Source organism: Siphateles boraxobius, unplaced genomic scaffold, assembly GCF_051911475.1.
Source record: "Siphateles boraxobius isolate OS27281-9 unplaced genomic scaffold, OSU_SipBor_1 7, whole genome shotgun sequence".
NCBI classification, from domain to species: Eukaryota; Metazoa; Chordata; class Actinopteri; order Cypriniformes; family Leuciscidae; genus Siphateles; species Siphateles boraxobius.
The window spans coordinates 7,612,358-7,638,100 of record NW_027509197.1 but is presented as its reverse complement, the minus strand read 5'-3'; the positions used below and the strand labels follow the sequence as shown (position 1 = coordinate 7,638,100).

Sequence of the window (25,743 nt, the reverse complement as noted above, 5' to 3'; positions counted from 1 at the left end):
AACAATATGTAAAACATCACCAAAGTGGACATTGTGACCTAAAATCTGCCACTGCGCCATGTCTGTGCAACCAGAAGATAACATAAGGTTTATAAAAAATAAATAATTTCATGGTTTATCAATTTAAATTTTTTAAATGTTTTTTTTCCTAAACTTTTCCCATATATTTTCCTTAACAGATTGGATGTGTTGATGTCTTGAAGATTATTAAATTGGAAAGATAAATTTGTCAAAACAGTAAGTTAAAATAATTGAGGATATCACTCGCCCAAGTTGTTTTCACAGAAGTGATGACTGCTTTATGATATGTGATTTAGCTTTTCCAACTTTCATTTGAAGGGAAAGTAGTCAAAAATAAAAGATTGGACAATAACTTGAGGGACATGCTAAAATCCGTTGATGTAATTGTTAAAATAAATGTAAAATACTTTCGTTTTTTAGTTTTCTAAAAAACTCTATACATTACAGAGAATCATTACTGATATACCCAACAATGTAAAAACTAGTAAGTGGTATGGTATGTTTAAATGGAACACACAAGCCTAGGGACACAGGAAACATAGTGCTGTAAAATGTGTCAATTTTTTTTTTTTAATTAACTTCAATATGCTTAGAGTTCAAATAGAGTTATTTATGACTAAGACAGCTTTCAAATGGATATTGTTCTACATTTTAGGCCAGTAAGATAATGATCTTTACTGGGGGCACAAAAGGCACCGAAACCCAGGAATGACCCAAATAGGTGCAGAATACCATCTTTAAATTGTTTGCTGAATAGTGTCATACAGCATTCATACGCAAACAAATAATCTTTATTTTTCACAAATTTAAAAAAAGTTCAAAATTGAATTAGATTTTAAGTGAAAGTCAAAATTGTCACGTTTTATAGTACAGCCATTGCATTCCTCCTTAAAATACACTGTTTTTGACCTTATAAATAACATTCAGTAGCCCCATAACTCATATCTATAATTTTTTTAAAGATCCATTTGTATGGCATTTTCTCCACTTACCATTTTCCAGTAAATGTAACATAACTTATATTAATAATCCAAGATCTCTGATGAAATATACCTATGGAAGTAAAATAATGCCAAATGTTTTTGAAACAAAAAGCTTGTTGAATTGTACTACTTGAAAAAAATATGCATTGCATTTACGCTGCTTGTATTTTAATGCATTGTATTTTTAGGGTTTGCATTTTTATGGTACCATATATACTATATTTCATACCTCTTCACACAATTTTAGGTTATTAACCATTTCTAAAAAATAAAACAAACAGACCAGACAGAACAAGTGTTGGCTCAGTTTATTCAGCTCTTTCCCTAGATACTTAAACTTACTGACAAACAATGCGAAAAGCGACTAGCATTTATTTCACATCTGGGAAATATACGTTATAGAACATGAAATAGGTAGTGTTTTCCATTAGGCAATACTTTTTGAAAAATAGCTATTTAATCTCATAACATTAAAAATCTCACAGATTGTTCACTTTTACAGATGGAAGACAATTTATTTAAAGACCTCTTTCACAAAATTGGACTGAGGCACAGGAGAGGAAAACTGAACTTTACTTGGACACTTCATCAAATTTAGGCTCTGTAAAGACAAAAAGGGAAAATGTTAGATAAATGCACAGTAGAAAATTAAACTTTAGGACAAATGCAGTAACAATCAAACAAAACTAAATGTCAGAACTAAAACAAATGCCACAACTACAAACTGTCATGAAATAGCATTGTGTGAACCAATCTAAAGGAGTGTTGAAACTGACATAATTTCTTAAGCAAATAGCTTTAATGTTAGGTTAACACACCGGGGTATTTGAATTCTGGGAAGGAAGTCAGATCACCACCACCGTACAACCGCTGCAGTTTGGCTATTTCATCAGCAAGAGCCTTCTGATACTCTGGACCGGCATCAACTAGACCAGTGGCACTGAGAAAACATGAAAATAATTATACACTTAATTATAATACAAGATTAAACACAATATAAGAGCAGCAAAATCGAACGAGAGAGTATGAGACATTTCATGTACCCGCTTTTTGTGGAGTATGCACGAATTGAATCTAGGAAAAGTTTCTGAATGGGATCCAATCCAGCTGACAATCACAAGAAATATCAATTAACAAATGCTCATATCATCTATAAATTAAAGAAGCATATAGATGCCAGAATCCTTGATATCTTGTACATTAAGGAAGAAATCAGACTTCTTTATCCCTCATGCATGAGAAGAGTGCCTGGTGTGAAGGATAGATCTAGTAAACTAAAGATAACCGAGGAAAGGAGCAGGTCAGGCGGTGAGTTATTAGGACAGAGGTTGCATCTACTGAAATGAAATGGAAGCATTTCATCTCATAAGTGATGAGCCATTGTGTAATACCATAAACAAATGCCCATCAAACATACTGATTATTAATTCAAGCAGTTGTCATACATTCTTAATTTTGCATCTGGTAATAAACTGTCGCTTCCATTCCACATACAGCAAACAGTACAAACTCAACTCACACCATACACCTCATTGGGAAAGTGGATAAGGAACAGTGGGCATTTCATATTTAACATTGACATTTAAACCACAGTACACAGGATAAGATAAAATGATAATTAACCAATTAATGATATCATTTGACCCCCTGGGAAGAAAAGTGAGACAGTGACAAAGAAAGTGCGTTTGGGTGAGGAGAGGGCAAAGGGAAAGAAAGATAAGGTCAAAGTACATTTAAATGTTACCATACTCATACTGTTAATAAAACCCTAAGTAGTCAAAAGCATAGAAGCGCATCACATGTGGCGACATCAGTGCCGCTGTGGTAACTTTAACATTAACAAGAAAGAAAACAACATTTGTTTTTTACAAAGTGACATTTTCCATTAACACTAAGAAAGCATGACAAATGTAGCTTCAACTTTACAGATGGGGGAGGCGGGGTTAGCACAGATAAAAAATGTAATATTTATTTGTAAATAATAGGGCTGTCAATTAAATCATCAATCAACATTTTAATTGAATTACAAGATAAGCTGATTAATGAACAATTTAATGGCATCACTGCATAAGACTAAGTAATGAATAAAGTGGCTTTAGAAGTCAATATATTGTTTCAATTCTAAATCATTAAACTTAAACCTATATTCAGCCACAATCTATTTTGTGTTTGCCCGTTGTAGACTTAGGGGCCATTCACACAGGACCATATGTACCTTTTTTTAAATTGTTGGTCTATACAAATGTGCTAAACAGATGTGTCTTGTGCCATGTCTCACTGTTTTTTAGCACCTTGCGCCATGAGCGTCTCAAGTTCCCTTTCGAAAGGAAATTTGCACTGCGTCGATGACACTAAGGGGAACAACCCTCCATGAGAACCGGTGTCCATATCACGGCAATACGCTGTTGCGGGTCAGACTTGGGCTGCTTTACAAATGATGTCTGTGTCAAGCATACCGAGCCAACCTGCTGAAGGATTTGGACCAGGGTCAGGGTCTCTCCCCTGATGCAGTGGGCGAACTGCGCCGCGCCGCACCACAGATCTGGCTCTTCAGGCCACCAAACAAACGGCTACCTCGATTGAAAGGTTGTTTGGTGGCCACAGAAAAGACATCTGTGTCTGAACCTGGCTGACATTGGGATAAAGAAAAGGGTTTTCTCCTCGATGCGCCGGTTTCGCCATCTGGACTTTTGAGCACCTCCGTTGAGACAGTGGTGGAAAAGTTCACAGAGATGAAGGCGAGCTTTGATGATTTTTTCCTTCAATACGGAACCCTTCTGAAGGTCTGGCGTTGGGCTTGGTAGTGAGTGCGCCCTATGTAGCTTTTGCCTGGTAGGCCTTTCTGAGAATAATGTTTAGGCCGCCGCTCTACGAGCAGCAGGATGATCTTGGTAGGTCTAATTAAAAAGAATGTTAAACAATAGACCTCGGATCCCTGTTTAGAAAGTATTAAGGGGTGTGTTTGATAGGAAGTTTATAATAGGATTACGAAATAGGACCCTGAAGTTCCCACTCGAAAAGTAGGCTTGCATACCTTTTCATAAGCCTCCTCTTGTGTTAGAGCCATCAGGTTTATGTAGTAGGTAGTGCCAATCTGTGGTAGAGCTAGAGCCCTTCATCTTATCTTCTGTAAGGTCTAGTTTCCCAGGTACTGGGGTACTGCTTTCCTCTTACTACTAGAGTCGTCTAGCCTAGGCCCGACATTGCATTTGGCTATAAATGCTAGTGGATGTTAAGGGCAAGAATAAATAGCAGTATAGGTGGCAGGCTCTCTGCTAAACCTCCCATGCAGGTATCTTCTGGGCGTTGTCAGGCCTTTCTCTATCTGAAAGGAGAAATTAAGCAGCAGTGTGCTGAGGCCTCTGCTCTTCAGAGCTGAATTAATAGCTAGAACCATCCAGCTAGCCCTCAAGTTGGTTTCTCTCTAGGCTCCTTGAATTAAATTCCAAGTCTCAAGATTAAATGTTGTTGGCCTCCTGAGACCTCCATTTCCCTTGGGCTTAGCAGAGAAACAATGAAACTGTCTTGCAATCACAAGATAAATAAATGGCCTCGACCCAGAGAAAAATAAATTCCCAAGGTTAGGCTGGTAGTACTCCCCTTGTTAGGGTCATGAGTAGAGTTAAGTAGTGTTTTTGCTACCCACAGCTTTGGTTTATTCACCCTGCACCACTGGGCTCAGGTAGAGACACACTAGTACTCCCTCTCATTTGGGCTGGTTTGAGTACACTCCCTTAGAGCCTAAGCACTGCCATGGCCTGACGCTCTTGACAATTGAAGCTGTAGGCCTTTCTATAGGCCTCCTTGATAGTCAGGTAGCGTAAGATTTAAACAAGGGGAGTACAGAGTACACTGCCTGTTGGCAATGCAAACTAGGAAAACAAGGCCCACAGAATTTCTGTGAGAACACCTAAGATGTCTGAGGCTAGTTCTGCAAACAAGTATCACTATCAAGTAGTCAGGCCCTCACAGGCCTCCTTGAAGGCAGCCACCAACGAGTTGGATGTTTAGCAATAACTGGTCATCACGTTGCAGGCTCCCTTTAGAGCCTCCCAGATTCTAGCCCAGAGCCTGGTCAAAAAAATAAATAATAATATATATATATATATATACATACACCAAAATGACACTAAGTTTGGTCAGAAGGTCAAAGGACTCTCACGAGGCCTCCCTGTTGATCAGCACTAGAGCTGGAGGCGCTCCCCTTATTAGGGTTCCTTGTTTAGAGTGCCTAGCCTCCACAATGCTTCAAAGCATTGTGTAGATCCAGGATTGAGTAGAGTTACTCCCGTTGTTTGCAAGGGTTATAAAAACGCTATGCTGAGTTCTACTCTACAGCTTGCCTGTCTCTATGATTATGTTTGTGTTTGACTACTGCCACTATATGCAGTTCTCCCTATCGGATGCCTCCACAGGTAGAGGCAGATGATGTGAGAGACTATTTAGGAAACAGACAGGTTGTTGGGAAGACTAGGTCAGTAAATTAGACCAGATCAGCATCACTGGTGGCATATGGGGTTGACTTTAGTCCCCCTCAGAAAGTGACTGGATGGGACTCCTTTCGGACCCCCTGGCCATATTCCCCTAAAGGAACCCTTAACATGGAAGCTGTTGGTTCTAAGCTTTTGAGTGGCCTTGGTAGGCCTTCGTTGTTTCCGAGGCCTCTGTGAGGCATATAGCTTGGGCAGTGGCCATAGGGAATAATATCACTTTATTTTTTTTGGCACTTCAGTGAAACTGCCATTTCTGTCACAGCCATAATTGGCATGCACTCCCCTCACCATGGTGGGTTTGTATATCGTTCTCCATAGCGTCATCGATGCAGAGCGAGTTCCCTTTCGAAAGGGAATGTCTCAGGCTACGATTGTAACCTATGTTCCCTGAGAACAGGGAACGACACACTGCTTCTTTTTGCCATGCCTCTGGGATGCCTGCTGAACAGTCCCTTCAGACAGTAAGTGGATGACATGTTCTCTAGGCGACCCTTTTATACATCTGGGTCGCACTAGTAGTGATGCCAAAGGCTGTCACGGGTCAATAACAATTGCCGTGATTGGATAAGCTTTCAGATACCAGTTCAGGTGGAGGGCGTTCCCCATTGCGTCATCAACACAGTATCTTGTTCCCTATTCTCAGGGAACATAGGTTACAGTTGAAACCTGAGACGTTCTTCAACTTGTTTAAATTAATTATTCCACAAGTTTTTAAGAATCATATGTACTAAAAATAATGTTAAATTGATGGACAAAAAAATTATAAGAACTTCAACTTGATCAAATGTGATGTCAACTTGATTAAATGTTTTTAACAAATAACTGTACAAAATGTGTTACATTGCCAGCCCTAGTAAATACAGTTACATTGAGGAGCACTAGGTCAAAAACACAAGGACTTAAAATGCAAGGACTAAATGAAGACAAAAGATATCAACGAGAGAAGCAATGGAAGACAGGAGCAGGATACAAGAGGTCAACACATTTAACAATGAATAAGTGAATAAACAGAAATTAAAAAAAATAGACCAAAACAGATGTGTAGAAGAGTTGCAAAAATAAAGAAGACCATGCACTGCATAACACGGAGAGTTAAAACGTTAAAAACAAACATATATAATGAATACATGCGTAAAGACGGATGACGGATGGGAAGACTGGCTATGTTCATGGACTGAAAACCAGGGCACAGACTTAAAATACACCATCAACATTCTTCAAGACAAATGGTGTGCTATCTCTGCCCCAGCTTAGAAAATGAATATAGCCCTGAATGAGTAACTTGAGTCTAGGTTTCTGCTTGTGATGTTGTTGCCATTAGGGGTGTAACAGTTTCTACAGGTACAGATTGTATCAGGGTGTTCAGTACAGTAAATAAGAATTTCAAAATGTCCTAATGACTGTGACACTTGTATTAGTGTCACATGAAATACTACACCATGTACCACACCACAAAGGTTTAATTATGCAGTACTTGATCTAATTATTTAAATCAATGACTTGCTTACCCTATAGGATTTTGTTTATGCAAGGTAAATCACAATTACAATTCACATATATTGTTTATATTCTCAGAGGCGTTCTTAGGTTTGAGTAATGTATACAAAAATATGCTAAATGTATACTGAACTGTAGGTGTTTTATGAACCGTTTCACCCCTAAAAGCTTTTTGCATGTATGCTACGCACTAACACATATGCAATGACACACTGAAATGTATTTTTAATTGCAATAAAAAGGTAAAAAAAGTATTGTGATTACATCTTTACCATTAACATTACAAATGTGTATGTGTAACGCCCGTAACCAAAATTGAGAAAAAAAAATTGCTGTATCCCAATATATGAAAGGGGGTTATAGGTGATATGGTGTGTACCCTCAGGCGTCTCCACAACTTCTGCTGGAACTTCAGTAGCATCTGTGATCACAGGGGCGGAATCTACCAGCTCTTCAGCAGGAGCTGCCTCTGCAACCAGGTCAATAGGGGCAGCTTCTGCAACAACTTCACTGACAGCTTTAACAACTTCAGCTATTTCTTCTTGGGCAGGGGCTTCTTCTGTAGATGCAACTTCAGAAGCTAGTGCAGCAGGAGCTTCAGCTGCAGGGGCAGCGGCGTCAACTACAGGGGCAGCGGCTTCAACTACAGGGGCAGCGGCTTCAACTACAGGGGCAGCGGCTTCAACTACAGGGGCAGCGGCTTCAACTACATGGGCAGTGGCTTCAACTACAGGTGCAACCGTTTCAGCTGCAGGAGCAGCGGCTTCAACTTCAGGGGCAGCGGCTTCAACTACAGGAGCAGCGGCTTCAACTACAGGAGCAGCGGCTTCAACTACAGGAGCAGCGGCTTCAACTACAGGAGCAGCGGCTTCAACTACAGGGGCAGCGGCTTCAACTACAGGGGCAGCGGCTTCAACTACAGGGGCAGCGGCTTCAACTACAGGGGCAGCGGCTTCAACTACAGGGGCAGCGGCTTCAACTACAGGGGCAGCGGCTTCAACTACAGGGGCAGCGGCTTCAACTACAGGGGCAGCGGCTTCAACTACAGGGGCAGCGGCTTCAACTACAGGGGCAGCGGCTTCAACTACAGGGGCAGCGGCTTCAACTACAGGGGCAGCGGCTTCAACTACAGGGGCAGCGGCTTCAACTACAGGGGCAGCGGCTTCAACTACAGGGGCAGCGGCTTCAACTACAGGGGCAGCGGCTTCAACTACAGGGGCAGCGGCTTCAACTACAGGAGCAGGGGCTTCAACTACAGGGGCAGCGGCTTCAACATCAGGGGCAGCGGCTTCAACTTCAGGGGCAGCGGCTTCAACTTCAGGGGCAGCGGCTTCAACTTCAGGGGCAGCGGCTTCAACTTCAGGGGCAGCGGCTTCAACTTCAGGGGCAGCGGCTTCAACTTCAGGGGCAGCGGCTTCAACTTCAGGTGCAACCGTTTCAGCTGCAGGAGCAGCGGCTTCAACTTCAGGTACAACCGTTTCAGCAGCAGGAGCAGCGGCTTCAACTACAGGTACAACCGTTTCAGCTGCAGGGGCAGCGGCTTCAACTACAGGAGCTTCAGCTGCAGGGGCAGCGGCTTCAACTACAGGAGCATCAGCTGCAGGGGCAGCGGCTTCAACTACAGGTACAACCGTTTCAGCTGCAAGGGCAGCAGCTTCAGCTTGTGCTTCTGCTGCAGCAGGAGTGGCTGCAGTTACAACTGGTTCAGGTGCAGCAGCAGCAGCAGATGCAGTTCCTGTAGAGGCAGCAGCAACTGAAGCTGCAACTTCCTTCTGGGGGAATTCCACAAATGATTTGTGCTGGACAAGTTTTTCTATATCGAAGTACGTTTTTGGTGCTGCTTTTTCTAGGATGGAGGGGGAAGGAGGGCAAACATAAAAATATAATAATTTGATTCATCACATGCATTATCAGCCTGAATGGAGGCATTCAGCAAAATAACTCACCCAGTTTCTTCAACAATAAAGGCAGATGAGCATCCACTGATGTGGTTGAGCTTTAAACACCTTACAACCTGACTGATATAAGTCAAAACTGAACTACGTCTAATAAAAGGGGCCCTTTGACAGAAAAAGTAACCTAAATATATTTCACATTCAGTAAAGCCTATAAATAAATATTCAGTAACCCTTTCAGGGTGCTTTCACACTAGCACTTTTGGTGCACACCCAGGTTCGATTGACATCAGAGTTTGGTTTGGATTATGTGAACGTTGTTCACGTTTGTGAACGTTTGTTTTCCAAACTCGTGTGCACACCCACGAACCATACCAGAGTACACATAAAAAAGGTGGTCTGGTGTCCATTCCATGTGAACCCCGGTACGGTTTGCTGCTGATATGAATACAATCGTAATAAATCACAGAAGTGAACCGCTGATTCGATAAAAACTGTGTTTGTGTGCATTTCACTGTATATCTAATTTCTCCTCACCTTCAGCAGAAATGGACTACCACATTATTTAGAACATTTGCAGTACATTTGCGGCAGACAGAGGCAAGTGCTGTTATTTTGAAAACAAAACCAAAGGTTCAAAAACCAAAATATAAAAGTGAGGCGAGCAACACTATGTATTTTGCCGCCTTCTGTCATTATTACCAAGCAACACGGGTAAACAGCAGCTGCGTTGATGAAGCAATCGCACAGCGGTTCGGACCCAAATAATATAATGTGAACATAATCCAGTGGGGGCAGGGTGAGGGGGGAGCAATCAAACTAATGTTCAGACCAGGCAATCGAACCAAGTGTGAAAGCACCCTTAATAGAAAGTGTGAATATCTTTATAATAATAATTTCAATGGAATATTTCACATTACACACAAGTTAAAGTGCAGTAGATAAAATAATTATTCCATAATTACTGAAGCTAAAAGCCGCTATTCATAATGTTCTCATGTTACCGTTATTTAAAGCATCACCAAGAAACCTCAATCAGATGACACAACTGTTAATAAAACAATTTATGGGAATTTGTGGTTAAACAAGATCAAATTGTAGTAACAGCACATAATAATCATTATTATTAAATATTTATAAAGAAATATTAATAGATTAGTATTCATATTATTTATAATGCTTTTTTACATTTTAAAAATATGCTTTTTTATATTTGTGCAATGTTCATTACAGAACATGTTTTGTTCCGTTTTTTTCCAACAAGAAGTCACTTGTTGGATTTTTGGCTTCACCAGATTCTCTTGAAGGAACAGAGGGTGTGGTTTCATGAAGGCTTTCATGCAGTGCATTCTTTACTTCTAAATGTCAAGGTGACATATAGGAAGTGAGGACGTCCACATATAGCACTAAGCATGTAAATATATGGCAGTGCAACACACGGTAAGCTCTTTCTCAAGCCCTTTGCCACTTCTAATGGTCAGAAGAACATAGAGCACAGAAACATTTATAGATCATAGGTAATAGGTTATCTTCAAGAGCTCCACGTGACCAGTTGTACTTGTTTCAAAAATGCCCACAGAGAAAACAAAGCAAGAGAAAGACCAGGAGTTAAATTATAATCAACATCCCACCCTTGCAAAGTCATATTTGTGTTTTTTTAGTGTAATATATTGTTAAGTTTATTAACAATATAGATGTTAGTGTTTGTTTTCAGGTCAAATAAAACTCATTTCTTACCTAAAATTGCATTTAAGTTAAATGGCAAAACTCACACATTCAACAAATGGACTGAGGTTGCATAAAACATTCCTCAGCAGACCTATTTGTCAGTGCCTATAAAATTCATTTCAAAACCACTGTCAAATTTAAAAAGGTGTCAGTTCAAGCCTCAATATATCCAATAATTTATGTACTGCTCACACAAAAAATTCAGTAGCCAACATTTGAAGTGGATCAAAAAAAGTTAATCAAAATTACCCTGCCAAAAATTCATGTATAACTTTGATGAAAGGTTTTGACTACTGTATGATGCTGGTATTACATTTTGATTTGTGATTGATATCACTTAGTCAAAAGTTTCAAACGTCAGAAATGTTGATGTTGCTGCTCCTGTAAAACAAATACATCTGTTTCCGAAACATAGTCATTAACTGGTTTCCACTTATCCTCCTCGGATTCACTTCAAATTGGATATAACAGCGACAGTTTATAGCTAATAAAAAAAAAATGTTAAACACATATCCTGTTATATCTGGAAAAAGTCTATATCTTTGAATTGGTCACATGTTATTTAGTATTAGGGCTAAATAAACTACTGTATTCTGTACAAACATATTAATGAACATGTCTGTCTGAACTTTCCAATACGGATGGACCAGTCACTGCATCCTGCGGGTCACACATTTTTGTATAATGACCGCAAAACTGTATAAATGACTGTTCTTTACAATATTTTTCTACTCCTATAACAAAAAACATTTCAAACATTCGTTTATGCATTTAATTCATCATTGCATTGAGGCCTGATCACCCTGTATGTGAATTTTAAACTGACATAAAAGTGTGAATGCCAATAAATTTGATAAAAGTATTATTAGAAAGTCATTGTTTAAATTAGAAAATAGATTAAAAATATGATGACAATAATATTGTCAATGACAAAGAGTATGAACACTTTAGGCCATGACTTTAAAATGCATGTGTTTTTATGTATTTGCATGGTATTACTCCTACATGACAGTTAGGGAGAGAAACAAAACGTACAGAAACAACAGATGAGGTCAGAGGACACTGCCCTGAACCATTTGAACCTCAAATTCTCAATCTCCCATGTATGGCATCGGCAACTGAAATTCAGAGCGCTCCTCGCCCCAAATGACTGACACATGTTAAAACTGATGTGACATATATAAGAAAGATTTACCTTTGTTGTACTTTTTGGACTTGCCGTCCCCAGATTTTGAGCTGAAAGCTACAGCAGGAGCTCTTCCGATGGAACTCAAGCCCTCCACCTGCAGACACTAACAACAAGAGACACACAAACACAACACAGATTTCAAAACACACAGAGAATCCCTATGAATAATCACAGCCACCATTATGTAGTTATATTAATACAGCCGTACGTCGTTTTCACAAATCTACAAATTTTTGCTGTGGTGTCACTGTCAAAACACATGTGCCAGCAAGAAGTACATAGTGTTCTCATGGGAAGTCTGTGAAGTTGACCAACACTCTTCAGTTTTTCCATTGGACATTCAAACAAGTGAATGTTGGCAATTTTAGGTACATATTTATTAAAAACGAAAATATAGAAAAAGAATCGTTAAATAAAATAATACAAATAATCATCAATTATTTGAAACCCCTACATTTCACACGGTTACAGCTGCAGGGTTCTGTTTCATGATATCTGATTAACACCGTGTAAATGAACTTTTTACTACTAGGAATATGTTCATGTAAATATCGTCGTGCATGTAAATACAGGACAAAAGAATGTATTCATGCGTCGAGTCTGAGTGGATTAAATGCTTCAGTGAGCTGCAGCCTGCATTAGCTTGTGTTCATAACGCACACACATTTATCACAATTTCACATGTTTACAAAAATAGTTATAATATGTGCAAATGCACTATAACATGCATGCATGCATGCATGCATATTTCTTAAAAATTGTCGAAAAAACGGCATTTTACCCTGAGAGATCCGAGTCGTCCTACCCTAAGCAAAGAGGCTGCCATCTTTACTGCAGAAACCCTATGAAGAAAAACAGCTGCATGATCAATGGTGACAACGTGTAATTTTAAATATTTAACATCACCAATTTAAAGTTTGTGCATCTGCTGTTTAGAACAATGAAACTGTTATTTTTTTTAAATTGATACTAGAAATCAGAAATGTTATTTATACAGCAGACAGCACACATATAGAAAATAAAATAGCTCACATTCACATTGGTCAACGTTTGCTATTCACGTCATAAACAATATAAGTTACAACAACCAAAAGATATTCATGAGACTGATCTAACGTTAGATGAGATGTTTTGTGCAGGTCAGTGTCACTGGATCCTATAAAGTTACCTGACTGTGACAGATCTTTAAATCAAAGCTCCAGGTTAAGGAAACTCCACAAACGACTGCAAATCAACTCAAAAAAGATCCCAGTAAAGCAAAAAGAGTTAAGTAGTACAACAAGTATACTGGATGAGTGGATGTACTGCTAAATCACACTGTACCGCCCTTGCATCTTCTTCTTCTTCTTTTCAATTTTACGGCGGTTGGCATCCAGCTTTTTGGTGCATTACCGCCCCCTCTACTCCGGAGTGTGGATCAGATACAATAATTACAAAACATCATTGTCCATTCTCTTTCCTACTCTTACATAACCTTAATTCTCTTCATATAAACACTCACATACACAACAAACTTTATTTATCAATTAAATCCTATTGAAAACTCCCGCCTCCCTTAAAAAAGACATCAATATTCTATTCTGCGTCCCATTTACTGCTCTTAATAACCCTTTTAATGTAATCTCTTGCACCCCAATCTGCCTCGACTTATTCTTCATCACCTGCCTCTGCATTTCATATCTCCTACACCTCATAATTATGTGCTCCACTGTCTCATCTTCTTGACATCCCTCACACAACCCTGTCGGGTGCTTCCCTATCATCTTTAGTGTTTTATTCAGCGAACAGTGTCCCAACCTTAACCTCGTCATCACAGCCTCTTCTCTCCTATTCCCACTTCCCACCCTATCCTCTTTAACATTTCTCTGAATTTGGTATAAGTGCCTCCCTTTCTTCTCTCTGTCCCACCTCTCTTGCCACCTTTTATTTATTTTCTCCCAAATTATGCTTTTAACCTCTGCTTTACTAATATTAACCTGCATTTCTACATTCCCTTTTGTTAGCGCCCTTTTAGCCAGCCTATCTGCTATCTCATTACCTGTAATACCAACATGTGCTGGAACCCACATAAATTTAACCTGACATCCCATATGACTTAATCTTGTATTTAATTGAAGTACTTCATACAGGATATCTTGCCGAGCTTTTGAATGGAATGACCTTAAACTTGCCAAGACTGATAAAGAATCAGAGCATATTAAAACCTTTCCCTGTCTTACCTTTTCCACCCATTGCAAAGCACTTAAAATTGCCAACATCTCTACAGAATATACCCCTAAATTATTAGATGTTTTTATACTCATTTCTACTTCTTTCCCTGGAATTGCCACCCCAAACCCTGTTTCTTCCGTCTCTGGTTTTTTAGCACCATCCGTATAAATCTGCATAAATTCACTATAGTTTCCACCTACTCTGTTATTAAATATACTTTTCAGATTAACTTCTTCCTTTCCCTTCCTTTTTTCCTCAAGCACATACCAGTCTACTTCAGGCCATGTCATCTTCCAAGGGGCAATCTCTGGAAAAACTACCGTAGGGCTTATTCTAAGATTAAATACTTCTAACTCTTTTGCTACATTATTTCCAATCCGACCAAAGTTTTCCTTTAACTTTCTTCCATTTTCCCAGCAATCCTGCAATACTGCTTTCGTGGGATGCGAGTCATTATGGCCCTGCAATCCAGCCCAGTAATTAGCCATCAATTGAATCCTTCTTAATTCCAGTGGCAGTTCTCCCATTTCCACTTGTATGGCAGGTACTGAAGACGTTTTAAAAGCACCACAGCAAATTCTTAAAGCTTGATTCTGAATAACCTCCAGCCTCATTAAAAGAGACTTAGCTGCAGACCCAACCACTATACTACCATAATCCAACACTGATCTTATTAGAGCCACATATATACTCTTAAGCGATGACCGACTGGCTCCCCACTCTCTTCCTGTCAAACATCTCATCACATTAATTACTTTTTTGCACTTGTCTTCCATTTTCTTTATATGTTCTGCAAACGTCAACCTTGCATCTAAAATCACTCCCAAAAACTTAATGGAACTTACCCTCTCCAACTCTCTCCCATACATCATTAGCTTAACTTCTTCCTGAATTCTTTTCCTGGTAAAAAAGACTGTCTGAGTCTTTTCTATTGAGAACCTAAATCCCCAGTCATAAGCCCACTCTACCACTTTATCAATTGCTTTCTGTACCTTCCTAATTGTGTACTGTATGTTCCTTCCTCTTTTCCACATTGCCCCATCATCTGCAAACAATGATGTTCCAATATCTTCTGAAACATTTGCAAAGACATCATTTATCATTATAATAAATAACAAAGGACTTATCACACTTCCTTGAGGTGTCCCATTCCCAACCTCATATTGACTTGACACTTCTGCCCCTATTCTAACTTGAATTTTCCTACCAAACAGAAAATCTTTTATCCAGTTAAACAAATTCCCACCTATCCCTATTTTATCCAACCTGATTAATAGCCCCTCCTTCCACAACATATCATAAGCCTTTTCAATATCAAAAAATACTGCAACTACAATCTCTTTAATTGCTTGTGCCCTTCTTATTTCAGTCTCTAATCTCACTACTGAATCCATTGTATTCCTTCCCTTCCTAAAACCACTCTGACAACTTACCAGTAATCCTCTTTTCTCCATTTCATACGACAATCTCTCTGTTATCATCCTCTCCATTATCTTACACAAGTTAGATGTTAAAGCAATTGGTCTATAACTTATGGGTTTACTTGGATCTTTGCCAGGTTTCCTAATTGGAACCACTACTGCTTCTTTCCATGCAACTGGCAGTTTTCCCTCCTTCCATATCTTGTTAAAAAGTTCCAGTAACTTAAATAGTGATCTTTCCCCAAGGTGTTTTAACATTACATAACATACCTGATCCTTTCCTGGAGAGGTAGGCTTTGCTCTTTTAATCGCTCTAACCAATTCCGCCAGAGAAAAAGGCTCATCAATGTCACTACCAGTCTCTTCCTTCCTATTTAACGCATGCATATTTTGATTTAAAGTTACTGACCTTCTCCTTCTCTCTTCTTCTGATAAATTTTCTGAACTGTGTATCTTTGTAAACGACTTTGCCAATATTTCTGCCTTTTCTAGATTGGTGACACCTATCTCCTCCTCTAATGTCAATACTGGGTACTCCCACTGTCTCCTATCTCCACCCATCCTCTTTATCATAGACCATACCTTACCCACCGGTGTTGACCTTCCAATTTCACCACAAAATTTACTCCAACTTGCCCTCTTTGCCTGCCGAATAGTTCTTCTCACTTCTGCCTGTGCTTTTTTATACTGAATTAATGACTGCATGTTGTGATCCCTCTTTACTAGTTTAAACGCTTTATTTCTTTTCCTCACTGCCTTTTGACACTCTTCATTCCACCAAGGCACCAATTTCCGATTACCTCTGTTTTTCCCTTTAGGAATAGCTTCTTCCGCTGCCATTATGATTGCTGACGTAACTTGGTTACTTATCTCCTCTATACTTCCTGCTGTTTCAATCCTAGTCATTATTTCTTCACTCACCCTCTTGAATTGATCCCAGTCTGCTTTTCCAAATATCCACTTTGGGATCCTTTCTTCTACCCTTATTTCTTGCCTCCCACCTACTCTGCATAAAACTGGGTAGTGATCACTACCCAGTGTAGTTGTTAGCCATACCTCCCATCTAGTATTTCCAGCCAAAGTGTTAGACACTAATGTTAAGTCTAATGCAGATTCCATTCCTGTTACTAAATTTACCCTAGTTCCCCTTCCATCATTCAGACTAACCAATTCTCTTTCATCCATCAATTCTTCAATTATCTTACCATTTGCATCTGTTTGTTCTCCCCCCCACACAGGGCTATGAGCATTAAAGTCTGCACACCAAATTACTTTTTGTCTATCCTGACCTTGAATACTTAATAAATTATCAATCATCAGCCTTTTACACGGGTTATAGTAGTTAATAACACTTATCCCCTCCCCTCTTTCCCACACCTCCACCGCTATATATTCCTGCTCATCTCCCATTTCTATTAACCTATAAGTCAATCCAAGCTTTATAAATGTTGCACACCCACCTCCTCCTCCATCAATCCTATCTTTCCTTAACACAGTGTATCCATGAATTACAAAATCAAGACTTGGTTTCAGCCAAGTTTCCTGTATACACATCACATCTGGTTTCTCTTCCAATTCATTTATGAAATGCTTAAATTCTTGACCATTCGCCATTAAGCTTCTAGCATTCCATTGTAAAAGAATTACCATTAAAATGATTAACCAACCCATGACGCTTCTTGACTTGACTGAATAGTAAGGTTCTCTCTTACTTCTTCCCACGTCAGTCCTACCAGTCCTAAATGATTAACTGCAGCTTTAACTATCAACTGGATTTTTTCATTTTTTGATTTAACTTCTGCAGTGCTATTAATCACCCCTGCTATGAATGTAACTAGATCTCTTTTTTCCACATACATTCTTTCATTGGTTCTTTGATGTTGTACTTGTTCTTCCACAACTTCTGGTTCTCTCATTACATATACCCTCTCTTTTGACACTCTTACAGCTTCAGCATAGGATATCCTTTTCTCCACTATTATCTTTTGAATATTAGTCTCCCGTCTCATAATTTCACAACCTCCATATGCTACATTGTGGGCACCTCCACAACTGCAACATTTTGGTGGAATCCCTGTACCACACTTCCCATATTCATGATCTCCTCCACATCTAGCACACCTTCTCTCCCTATTACAATTCTTTGCTGTGTGCCCAAATCTCTGGCAGTTAAAGCACCTCATCGGTTTTGGTACAAACATCCTGACTGGATAACTCATAAAACCCAAGAATACTTTCTTTGGAACATGTTCTCCTTCAAATTCTACTGACACCGATTCACTATCTCTCATCACTCCTTCCTTTGCTGATTTCAATCTTTGTACATTAAGTACTTTCCCTCCTTTAATATTCCTTTTTAATTCTTCCATGCTAACACTTATTGGCACCCCCGTTATCACTCCTATGTTTCCACCTCCCATCCGAGCTCCTACCCTTCCCGTATTTTCCACCTTGCATTTTCCTATCTCTTTAACTTTTAGCGCTTTTTCCATTTGCACTGCATCAGCACATCTCACCAATAAATTGCCATCATTTAGAACCTTTGCATATTCGATATCCCCTATCTTGTTTGCCAGAGTTGTTGTTAGCACTAGTGGGCTAACTTTCTTCATGCTCCCCTGGTTCTTTTCATTAAATCTTATTATGACTACATAATTTTCCTCTCTTCCTTTTTGAACCATACCTTGCCCCTCTTCTTCACTTTCTGTATCATTATCTTTCTCATTTCTGACTCTTTTATTCCCTTTGGTTCTCTTGTCACTCATCCGTCCCCTACTTTCTTCCCTTTCTTCATCTTCTCCTTCATCATAATCCATATTATTCCAGCCACCTACCTCTGATCCATTCACGGAGCAGTCGTGCTCAACCGCCTTTTCAAAAAAAAAAAAAAACAAACAAAAAAAAAAAAACACTGTAATGTCAGATTTACACACAGCAGGTGTATCTCCTTTCAAATGTTTAACCAAACACTCAGTCTTCTTCGTGGCCACCCCTCATAGACCTCTATGCTTGTCCTGCTAAAGTACCACTGGAATCCCTTCCCTCAGCCACAGCCCTCATCAGATCCGAGTGACCACCGCCCTTGCATATCGAACACACCCCCTCTTAAACATCACCAATTACATTATTGTAATGTCGTGCAACATGTCCAGTGTACACATGTCCCGTGCAAAAGAAGTGCTGCTTTTCGAATGTAACGATGTGAACATTTTAAGCAAAATAGAATACCAATAACTATTTTTTTAATAACACAGAAGTATAATTCGTAGTGAAAGTGTGTTATTCGGTACACTCTTAATGGCGGTCTCGTCATGCCACATTCCTGCTCGTTTATGTTAATGACGTATTAAGCGAGCGACTGTCATTTCGCACGTGAGCGACAATCATGGCAGTTGTGTGTTCAAAGGCAGACTGGTTTGTTTCAAGCTGTTCTACTACTTTAGTTGCAATACACCTTAAACAGTCTAGGTGAGTAGCTTTATTTTTGACTGTCAGCTGTCTTCATATTTCCAGCTCTTTATTTTAGATATGGTGAAAACTGGAGTGTCAGACTCAGCAGGATTTCTGCACTGTGATAGAACAACCATCACTAAACGATTCAATTATTTATTAGGGCATTAATTATATTATTAATTAATTACCGTGCTGCAAAGTTTTCCCAAGATGACTCTTATTGTCATTATTATGACTTATCTCTCATTGTATTCCATGCCTAGAGTAGCTGCTTGCTTTATTGTTGTGCATTCATTTGCTTAATACACTTTGACTTGACATGTATGCTTAAATATGTAATGTTGTAGTCCAAACTATTTGACTAGAAGATATAGAACACCTGTCACAATACATTTAGAAATATTGATATCTTGCATTTTTAAAGTCCATACATATCAGAAAATTAATAAGCAATCAAGTGATCATAGTCATTCTGATACCAGCATATGTGCTATTAAATGTGTTATTGAATACAAAAAAATATATATCAATCATTTAAGAGGTCTTCATCATTGATATTTTATTATCTCTCTGTATTTTGGATTTGCTCCTTGTACTTGTTTTAGTTTTTTGTACTCGTGCAAAAAAAAAGTAATGTTAGTTTTCGTTTGACATTTCTCTGACAGAGAGCCGTTCGTGTTTGACTGTGCCAAAGCCGAGAAAAAAACAAAGGAAGCTGATGGTGATAATAAAAGGTTAATGTAATATTTCTGATATGTGAGTTTGTTATTATACTTCATAATCTGATAATGCAAAAATATCCTAAAATGTATATTTGTGTATTGCAGTGCTGGAGATGGGCCAGAGGAGAAGGACAGTGACAGGATTCTTGCGTTTGCTGCCTCAGCCTCTGGGAAACATGTAGCGCTCACAGATGACCACAAACGTCTTGTTCTCTTCTGTACTGAGCCATCGTGGCAGTGCATTAGTACACGGTAACACACACACTCATTCCTGAGGTTTGTAAAGAAAGTTTACCTAAAAAATAAAAAGTACTCACCATCACTCATATCATTCCAAACCTGTATGATTGAATAATTTCCTGGACACACATGGACTGTCCAAGATCTCTTTAATCAAGGGAAAATTATAGTTTGAAAAGAAAAACCAACTGGGAACTGATTTGGAACAACATGATGTTGAGTAAATGATGACAGAGTTTTTCATTTTGGGTGAATGTTTTTTTTTTAAAGTGCCCCCATTTTGCTTTTTAAGATATTACCTTTCATGTAGTGTGTAATATAGCTGTAAAATGTCTGCAAAGATCAAAGTGCAGATAAATAAAGTTATGGTCTCCTAAAAAAAGGAACCGATTCTAAACTGCCTGAAACGAGTCAACGGTAATCAACGGTAAAAAAGCGTTGATCTGTCTTACTTTGTGCACAAACCCTATGTAGGTTTGTAAAACATTTGCATAATGCCAGCCTATGGTCTTCATTGGCTGCCCGAGAACCTTGTGTATTTTGACCCTCAAACGCTGTAGTTGTAGTGTGGTTAAGGCCTGGAAGAGTTTGTGTTGTCGAGAAGACGCTGTTTTCTGCGCTGCGAAAGCAAATCTACTTTGCATGCACTTCCAAAGCACGAGGACTTGGACTTGAATTAATACGGTAAAACTGACACCATTGTTAGGGTTTGTATCACTGTGCTGAGGAAGATCCAGAGCTGAAATTCAGATATGGTAATAGCCGTTTTGTTACCAAATGGTAAATGGTAAATGGACTGCATTTATATAGCGCTTTCACAGACCCAATGGCCACCAAAGCGCTTTACATATATGCCTCTCATTCACCCATTCACTCAGTCATTCATACACCGACGGCGGTGTCAGCCATGCAAGGCGCCACTCAGCTCGTCGGGAGCAGCTGGGGTTAGGTGTCTTGCTCATGGACACCTCAACACTTGGTCAGGTGGAACCGGGGATTGAACCACCAACCTTTTGGTTTGTAGACAACCTACATGAACCACTGAGCAACTGCCGCCCCAAACAGTCGACCAATCACACAGGTGGACCATCTGACCAATCAGAGCAGAGTAGGCTCTCGGAAAGAAGGGGTTGGATACTTTATTGAACCATTTCAGAAAATGTGAGGAAAAAAGGAGATGCTGCAATGTATATTATGAGAAAAAAAGTGTTTTTTTTTTACTTTTGATGCATGAAAACCTATTGAAGGAGCTTTCCAAAACAAAATTAGGAATCTAGTAGCATAATAGGGGCACAGTAATGGTAATTTCTCTGTAGGCTCTATGTAATTCTGTGGTTGTTTTGTTGTAGGTGGGTTGTGCGGCGATGCACGTCTCTTGTATTTACTCAGGCTGAGGATGAAGTCTTTGTGGCCGATAAGTCTGGGGATGTATATTCATTCTCTGTTCTGGAGCCACAGAAACCAGGAGAGCTGAAGCTGGGACATCTCTCCATGTTACTGGATGTGGTATGTTGAACACAAACAGTAGGTTTAAGGACAGTTCAATTAGCGAATGGAATACAGAATATTTCTTTAATGAAGTGCCAGTTTTTCATTGTGGAACTTAGTGCAGCACCTGAACGAAAATATTTAAAATTCACAAATATTTTCACATCATTTGTGATGTTATTTATCTAATTAACTAATATGGTTAACAGCTTTAATTTATATATATATATATATATATATATATATATATATATATATATATATATATATATATATATATATATATATACTCACCTAAAGGATTATTAGGAACACCTGTTCAATTTCTCATTTATGCAATTATCTAATCAACCAATCACATGGCAGTTGCTTCAATGCATTTAGGGGTGTGGTCCTGGTCAAGACAATCTCCTGAACTCCAAACTGAATGTCAGAATGGGAAAGAAAGGTGATTTAAGCAATCTTGAGCGTGGCATGGTTGTTGGTGCCAGACGGGCCGGTCTGAGTATTTCACAATCTGCTCAGTTACTGGGATTTTCACGCACAACCATTTCTAGGGTTTACAAAGAATGGTGTGAAAAGGGAAAAACATCTAGTATGCGGCAGTCCTGTGGGCGAAAATGCCTTGTTGATGCTAGAGGTCAGAGGAGAATGGGCCGACTGATTCAAGCTGATAGAAGAGCAACTTTGACTGAAATAACCACTCATTACAACCGAGGTATGCAGCAAAGCATTTGTGAAGCCACAACACGCACAACCTTGAGGCGGAAGGGCTACAACAGCAGAAGACCCCACCGGGTACCACTCATCTCCATTATGTTACAATTTGCAAGAGCTCACCAAAATTGGACAGTTGAAGACTGGAAAAATGTTGCCTGGTCTGATGAGTCTCAATTTCGGTTGAGACATTCAGATGGTAGAGTCAGCATTTGGCGTAAACAGAATGAGAACATGGATCCATCATGCCTTGTTACCACTGTGCAGGCTGGTGGTGGTGTAATGGTGTGGGGGATGTTTTCTTGGCACACTTTAGGCCCCTTAGTGCCAATTGGGCATCGTTTGCCTAAATAAATGCCACGGCCTACCTGAGCATTGTTTCTGACCATGTCCATTGATTCATCAAGGTGCTGAAAGCATTCTTTTGCATTTTCGTCTACAGACTCTCTCTCCAGATGATAAATATATCATAACAGCAGACCGAGATGAGAAGATCAGAGTGAGCTTCCGGCGGTCACCCTACAACATTCAGGCTTTCTGTCTAGGGCACAGAGAGTAAGTGTGGACCGTGGGATGCAAGTGATATTACACCTCATATGTTGTTCGTGCTTGTTCAAACATGTTTAATTTCTCATGCAGATTTGTCAGTGCATTGCTTGTGCCTGCAGGGCATCCTGACTGGCTTCTCTCTGGTTCAGGAGTGAGTGTTTTCCAGTTTACATATTCTTTACTGTTCTACAGTAATATTCTGTTGGGATAGTGATTGTAAGGGTGATATTAGTGTCTTAATACCGTAGGACTGACATGGTTGTGTTCACAGGATGGCACAGTGAAGGTTTGGCATTATGAGACTGGCCGGCGGTTACACAGCGTTGACCTGAGGCAACTTGGCCTAGACTCTGAAAACTCAGACACAGAAAAGGTGCAGTCTGTTTGTTTTCAATCAGCCATTCGTACAGAAATCACACTCAAGCTACGCACAATGTGTACTACAATAATCACATTATATATTGACTTAGATATACGGTTTTCAACGGGAGGTATGTGGAACCCATGGGTCTAAGTCTAGAACTTTAGTTGGTTTTAATTGTAAAAAATAATAATAATAATCTTAATTTACATCATTTTACAAAGCTGGCCTTTGTTTATATTTAATATGCAAAAACTCACAATATTGTAATGGCATTATTAGAAACTAAGGTGGTGAATTCTCCAGGTAAAAGAAAAAATAAAGAAAAAACTGCAATAATTATTTTAATATGGATGTCTACACAGAATGAGTTTGTGACAGATGACAATTATATGTAGGATGAAGTTTGAGGGAAAAAATTTTTTTTTCAGGATTAATTGCGTATTTTGATTCATGATGCAAACTTTTATGACAAAGAATTTTAAACAGTGAAAATGCATAAAAAATATTTTAATTCGTAATTTAATATATTGCATCATATTCATTTATATTTGAAAATATGTAAATTAATTATCATATTTTAACTGCATGAAGACACATTAAAAATATAGTGTAATGTTATAATATTTGTTAATGATATGATTGAATGTTTTTATTAATTACATCTACCTTTTTATTGCCATCCCTAAAACCCTTTGAATTAAAATGAAACATTAATGAAATATTTATGTATTAAAACAATCTAACCAAAATAAAAAAAATAAAAAATCACAAAATTAACAGTCGTCCATTTATTGAATGTCTACCCAGTTTATGTTAATACAAGTTTGAAAACAAGTACCTTCGTCATAAATACAACAGAAATACTGGAAGAAATATTTTAGATCTATTTTAGAACTAAATTATAATATAGGGGGCCTTTGATTTTTGGGATAATTCGGGTTCAACAGGTTTAGTGCCACTAGTATAAAGTGTTTATTTCCATTAAAGTCCAGGTGTGTTTATTTTATAATTTTCACTGATCTCTTTTAAAGAGAGCTAATGTCACTGTGACTATGATATAAATATATATATATACATACGTATGTATATATATATATATGTGTGTATGTGTATATATATATGTATGTGTATATATATACATACATACATACATGCATACATATATGTGTGTGTGTGTGTATCGTTGTGTCTTCAGAGGTTTGCTGTCAGCAGGATCCTCAGTTCACCAGATGGGCGACACATAGCTGTCCAGTGTGAGAGGTGCGTTTCATTTAATCAGATTTCTGCAGCGATCATCCTTCTAACTGGATTCTGGGAGAGTCTCAGTGACAACAATAGTATTGTTTGTAAAAATAGAAACACACAAGTCAGAGGTTAATAAGGGTTTGATCATATCCCTCTGTGTAGATTGCCCTCGGTTCAGCTCTTCATGGTGGATTCTGGGACGGAGGGCAGCCTGAACCCTGCCGAGACTCTCGCTCTTCCTCTTGCCCCCTGGGACGTGACCTTTGATTCACAAAGCCAACTGTGGGTCTTACTGGAGAGTGAAGAGTTGAATGTGCTGATGTACCGATACTCAGAGCAGAACTGGAAGGTCCATACATGCTCTTCTGTGACTGTCTTTCCATGTACTGAAGTTAACTCTTCTCTTACTAACTGCTTGTGCTTGTTTATAGCTGTGTGACTCAGAGACGCCTGAATTGAGAAGGGTCACTGAAGCTTTACAGACTCAGTGGAATGTCTTTCAAGGTATGCCTTAAACATGCCTTTCATGTTCATTATAATTTAAAGTCCTTCGAAGTTCATTAGTCAAATAAGATACAGTAGGCTTCATAGGGTTGATGTATATTTTGCCTCGTCCTCTCTTCACAGGTTCTGTGGGCCTGGAGAGTCTGTTTAAGCACCTGTATAAGGTGAACTTCGACAACATGGCGTCATATTTGCAAAAGAAGCAGGAAAGGCTGGAACAGGAGACTAAGAAGAGAGCAACAGCAAACGGCTCTAAATCCAATAAAAGATGTAAAACAGAGTGCGACGCTCTGGCTCAAAACACCAGCTGAGAGAACGCCTTTTTTAATTTCTGCTTTATGTAATATAAACAGTTAATTCACAATGACTATGATTTTTTTATTATTCATTCAGTAAAGCCTTTCAGTTTAAACTACCTGGTCTCTGTCTGAAGAGTAAGTTGCTGCGTTACGCTTTGGCCACTAGAGCGCACTATACTTTCAGTCACGCAATGACAATTATACTGTTATAACACAATTCAGTTAAAAATTAGATTTGTGGCTTCAGGTTTTTTTTAAGTTAGACTTTTATTTTTTGAGTAAAAGTGACTAAAAATCTGTACATCCTGTATAATGTTTATACTTTTACAAAACCAAATAAAAACACAAATATTTCGTGGCTGAGCTGTACACGGTTCAATTCCCTGAAAGATGCTTTGGCTTTTCTGAGCAGATGGCCAAGATTACACTCATTTCCCACATTTTACTGCCTTTTGAGGAAGATTCCAGCTGAAACAAACAAAGACAAGGTAGGTTTTGCTGTAAAGATAACAAATAATAATGGTAGCACCTTATTTTACAGCCGTTACGTATGTACATAGTATGTACTTATTATAGCAATAGCAATAACTGGGTAATGACTAGATTCTAACCCTGAACCTAAACCTAACTTTAACCCATGTAGTTATCTTATATTGCCAGTACTTTCTTGTGTAACTACACTGTATGTACACGTACATTACAATAAAGCATATTTTGCAATTGA

General features: G+C 38.8%; 3 protein-coding genes across 5 annotated transcripts in view; 1 reads left to right on the top strand and 2 right to left on the bottom strand.

Moving 5' to 3' along the window:
- Positions 1–1,297: 1,297 nt before the first annotated feature.
- On the bottom strand, positions 1,298–18,540 carry LOC143723878 (uncharacterized). Of its 2 annotated transcripts, XM_077216732.1 has the most exons (8): positions 18,273–18,509; positions 12,975–13,206; positions 12,588–12,648; positions 11,813–11,909; positions 7,374–8,840; positions 2,048–2,111; positions 1,823–1,944; positions 1,298–1,605 (listed from the first exon to the last, which is right to left on the bottom strand). In XM_077216732.1, exons 3-8 carry the CDS (start codon positions 12,630–12,632, stop codon positions 1,577–1,579), a joined length of 1,824 nt encoding a protein of 607 aa, XP_077072847.1. In that variant the 5' UTR covers positions 12,633–12,648; positions 12,975–13,206; positions 18,273–18,509; the 3' UTR covers positions 1,298–1,576. The 2 variants fall into 2 exon arrangements, with proteins under 2 accessions (XP_077072847.1, XP_077072846.1); XM_077216731.1 differs by lacking the exon at positions 12,975–13,206 and having other exon boundaries at positions 18,273–18,540.
- Positions 18,541–18,778: 238 nt separating this feature from the next.
- On the top strand, positions 18,779–25,743 carry wdr4 (WD repeat domain 4). Its single transcript, XM_077216749.1, has 11 exons — positions 18,779–18,906; positions 19,557–19,625; positions 19,719–19,865; positions 21,203–21,359; positions 22,501–22,613; positions 22,698–22,758; positions 22,879–22,980; positions 24,167–24,231; positions 24,379–24,565; positions 24,648–24,720; positions 24,844–25,743. Exons 1-11 carry the CDS (start codon positions 18,824–18,826, stop codon positions 25,029–25,031), a joined length of 1,245 nt encoding a protein of 414 aa, XP_077072864.1. The 5' UTR covers positions 18,779–18,823; the 3' UTR covers positions 25,032–25,743.
- Positions 25,365–25,743, bottom strand: part of pde9aa (phosphodiesterase 9aa) — a 32,332-nt gene continuing 31,953 nt past the window's right edge. For both annotated transcript variants that reach the window (XM_077216737.1, XM_077216736.1), the window contains exon 19: positions 25,365–25,487. The gene's annotated coding sequence lies outside the window, so the exon portion shown is untranslated. The remainder of the gene's footprint in view (positions 25,488–25,743) is intronic.

Coding starts and splice junctions, on each gene's coding strand:
- wdr4 (XM_077216749.1), top strand. CDS start 18,824: ATGGCAGTTGTGTGTTCAAAGGCAGACTGGTTTGTTTCAAGCTGTTCT. Junction 19,626..19,718: donor GCTGATGGTGATAATAAAAG/GTTAATGTAATA, acceptor TGTGTATTGCAG/TGCTGGAGATGGGCCAGAGG. Junction 22,614..22,697: donor TTCTGTCTAGGGCACAGAGA/GTAAGTGTGGAC, acceptor TTTCTCATGCAG/ATTTGTCAGTGCATTGCTTG.
- LOC143723878 (XM_077216731.1), bottom strand. Junction 8,841..11,812: donor GTCCAAAAAGTACAACAAAG/GTAAATCTTTCT, acceptor CCTCCATCCTAG/AAAAAGCAGCACCAAAAACG. Junction 1,606..1,822: donor CCCAGAATTCAAATACCCCG/GTGTGTTAACCT, acceptor TTGTCTTTACAG/AGCCTAAATTTGATGAAGTG.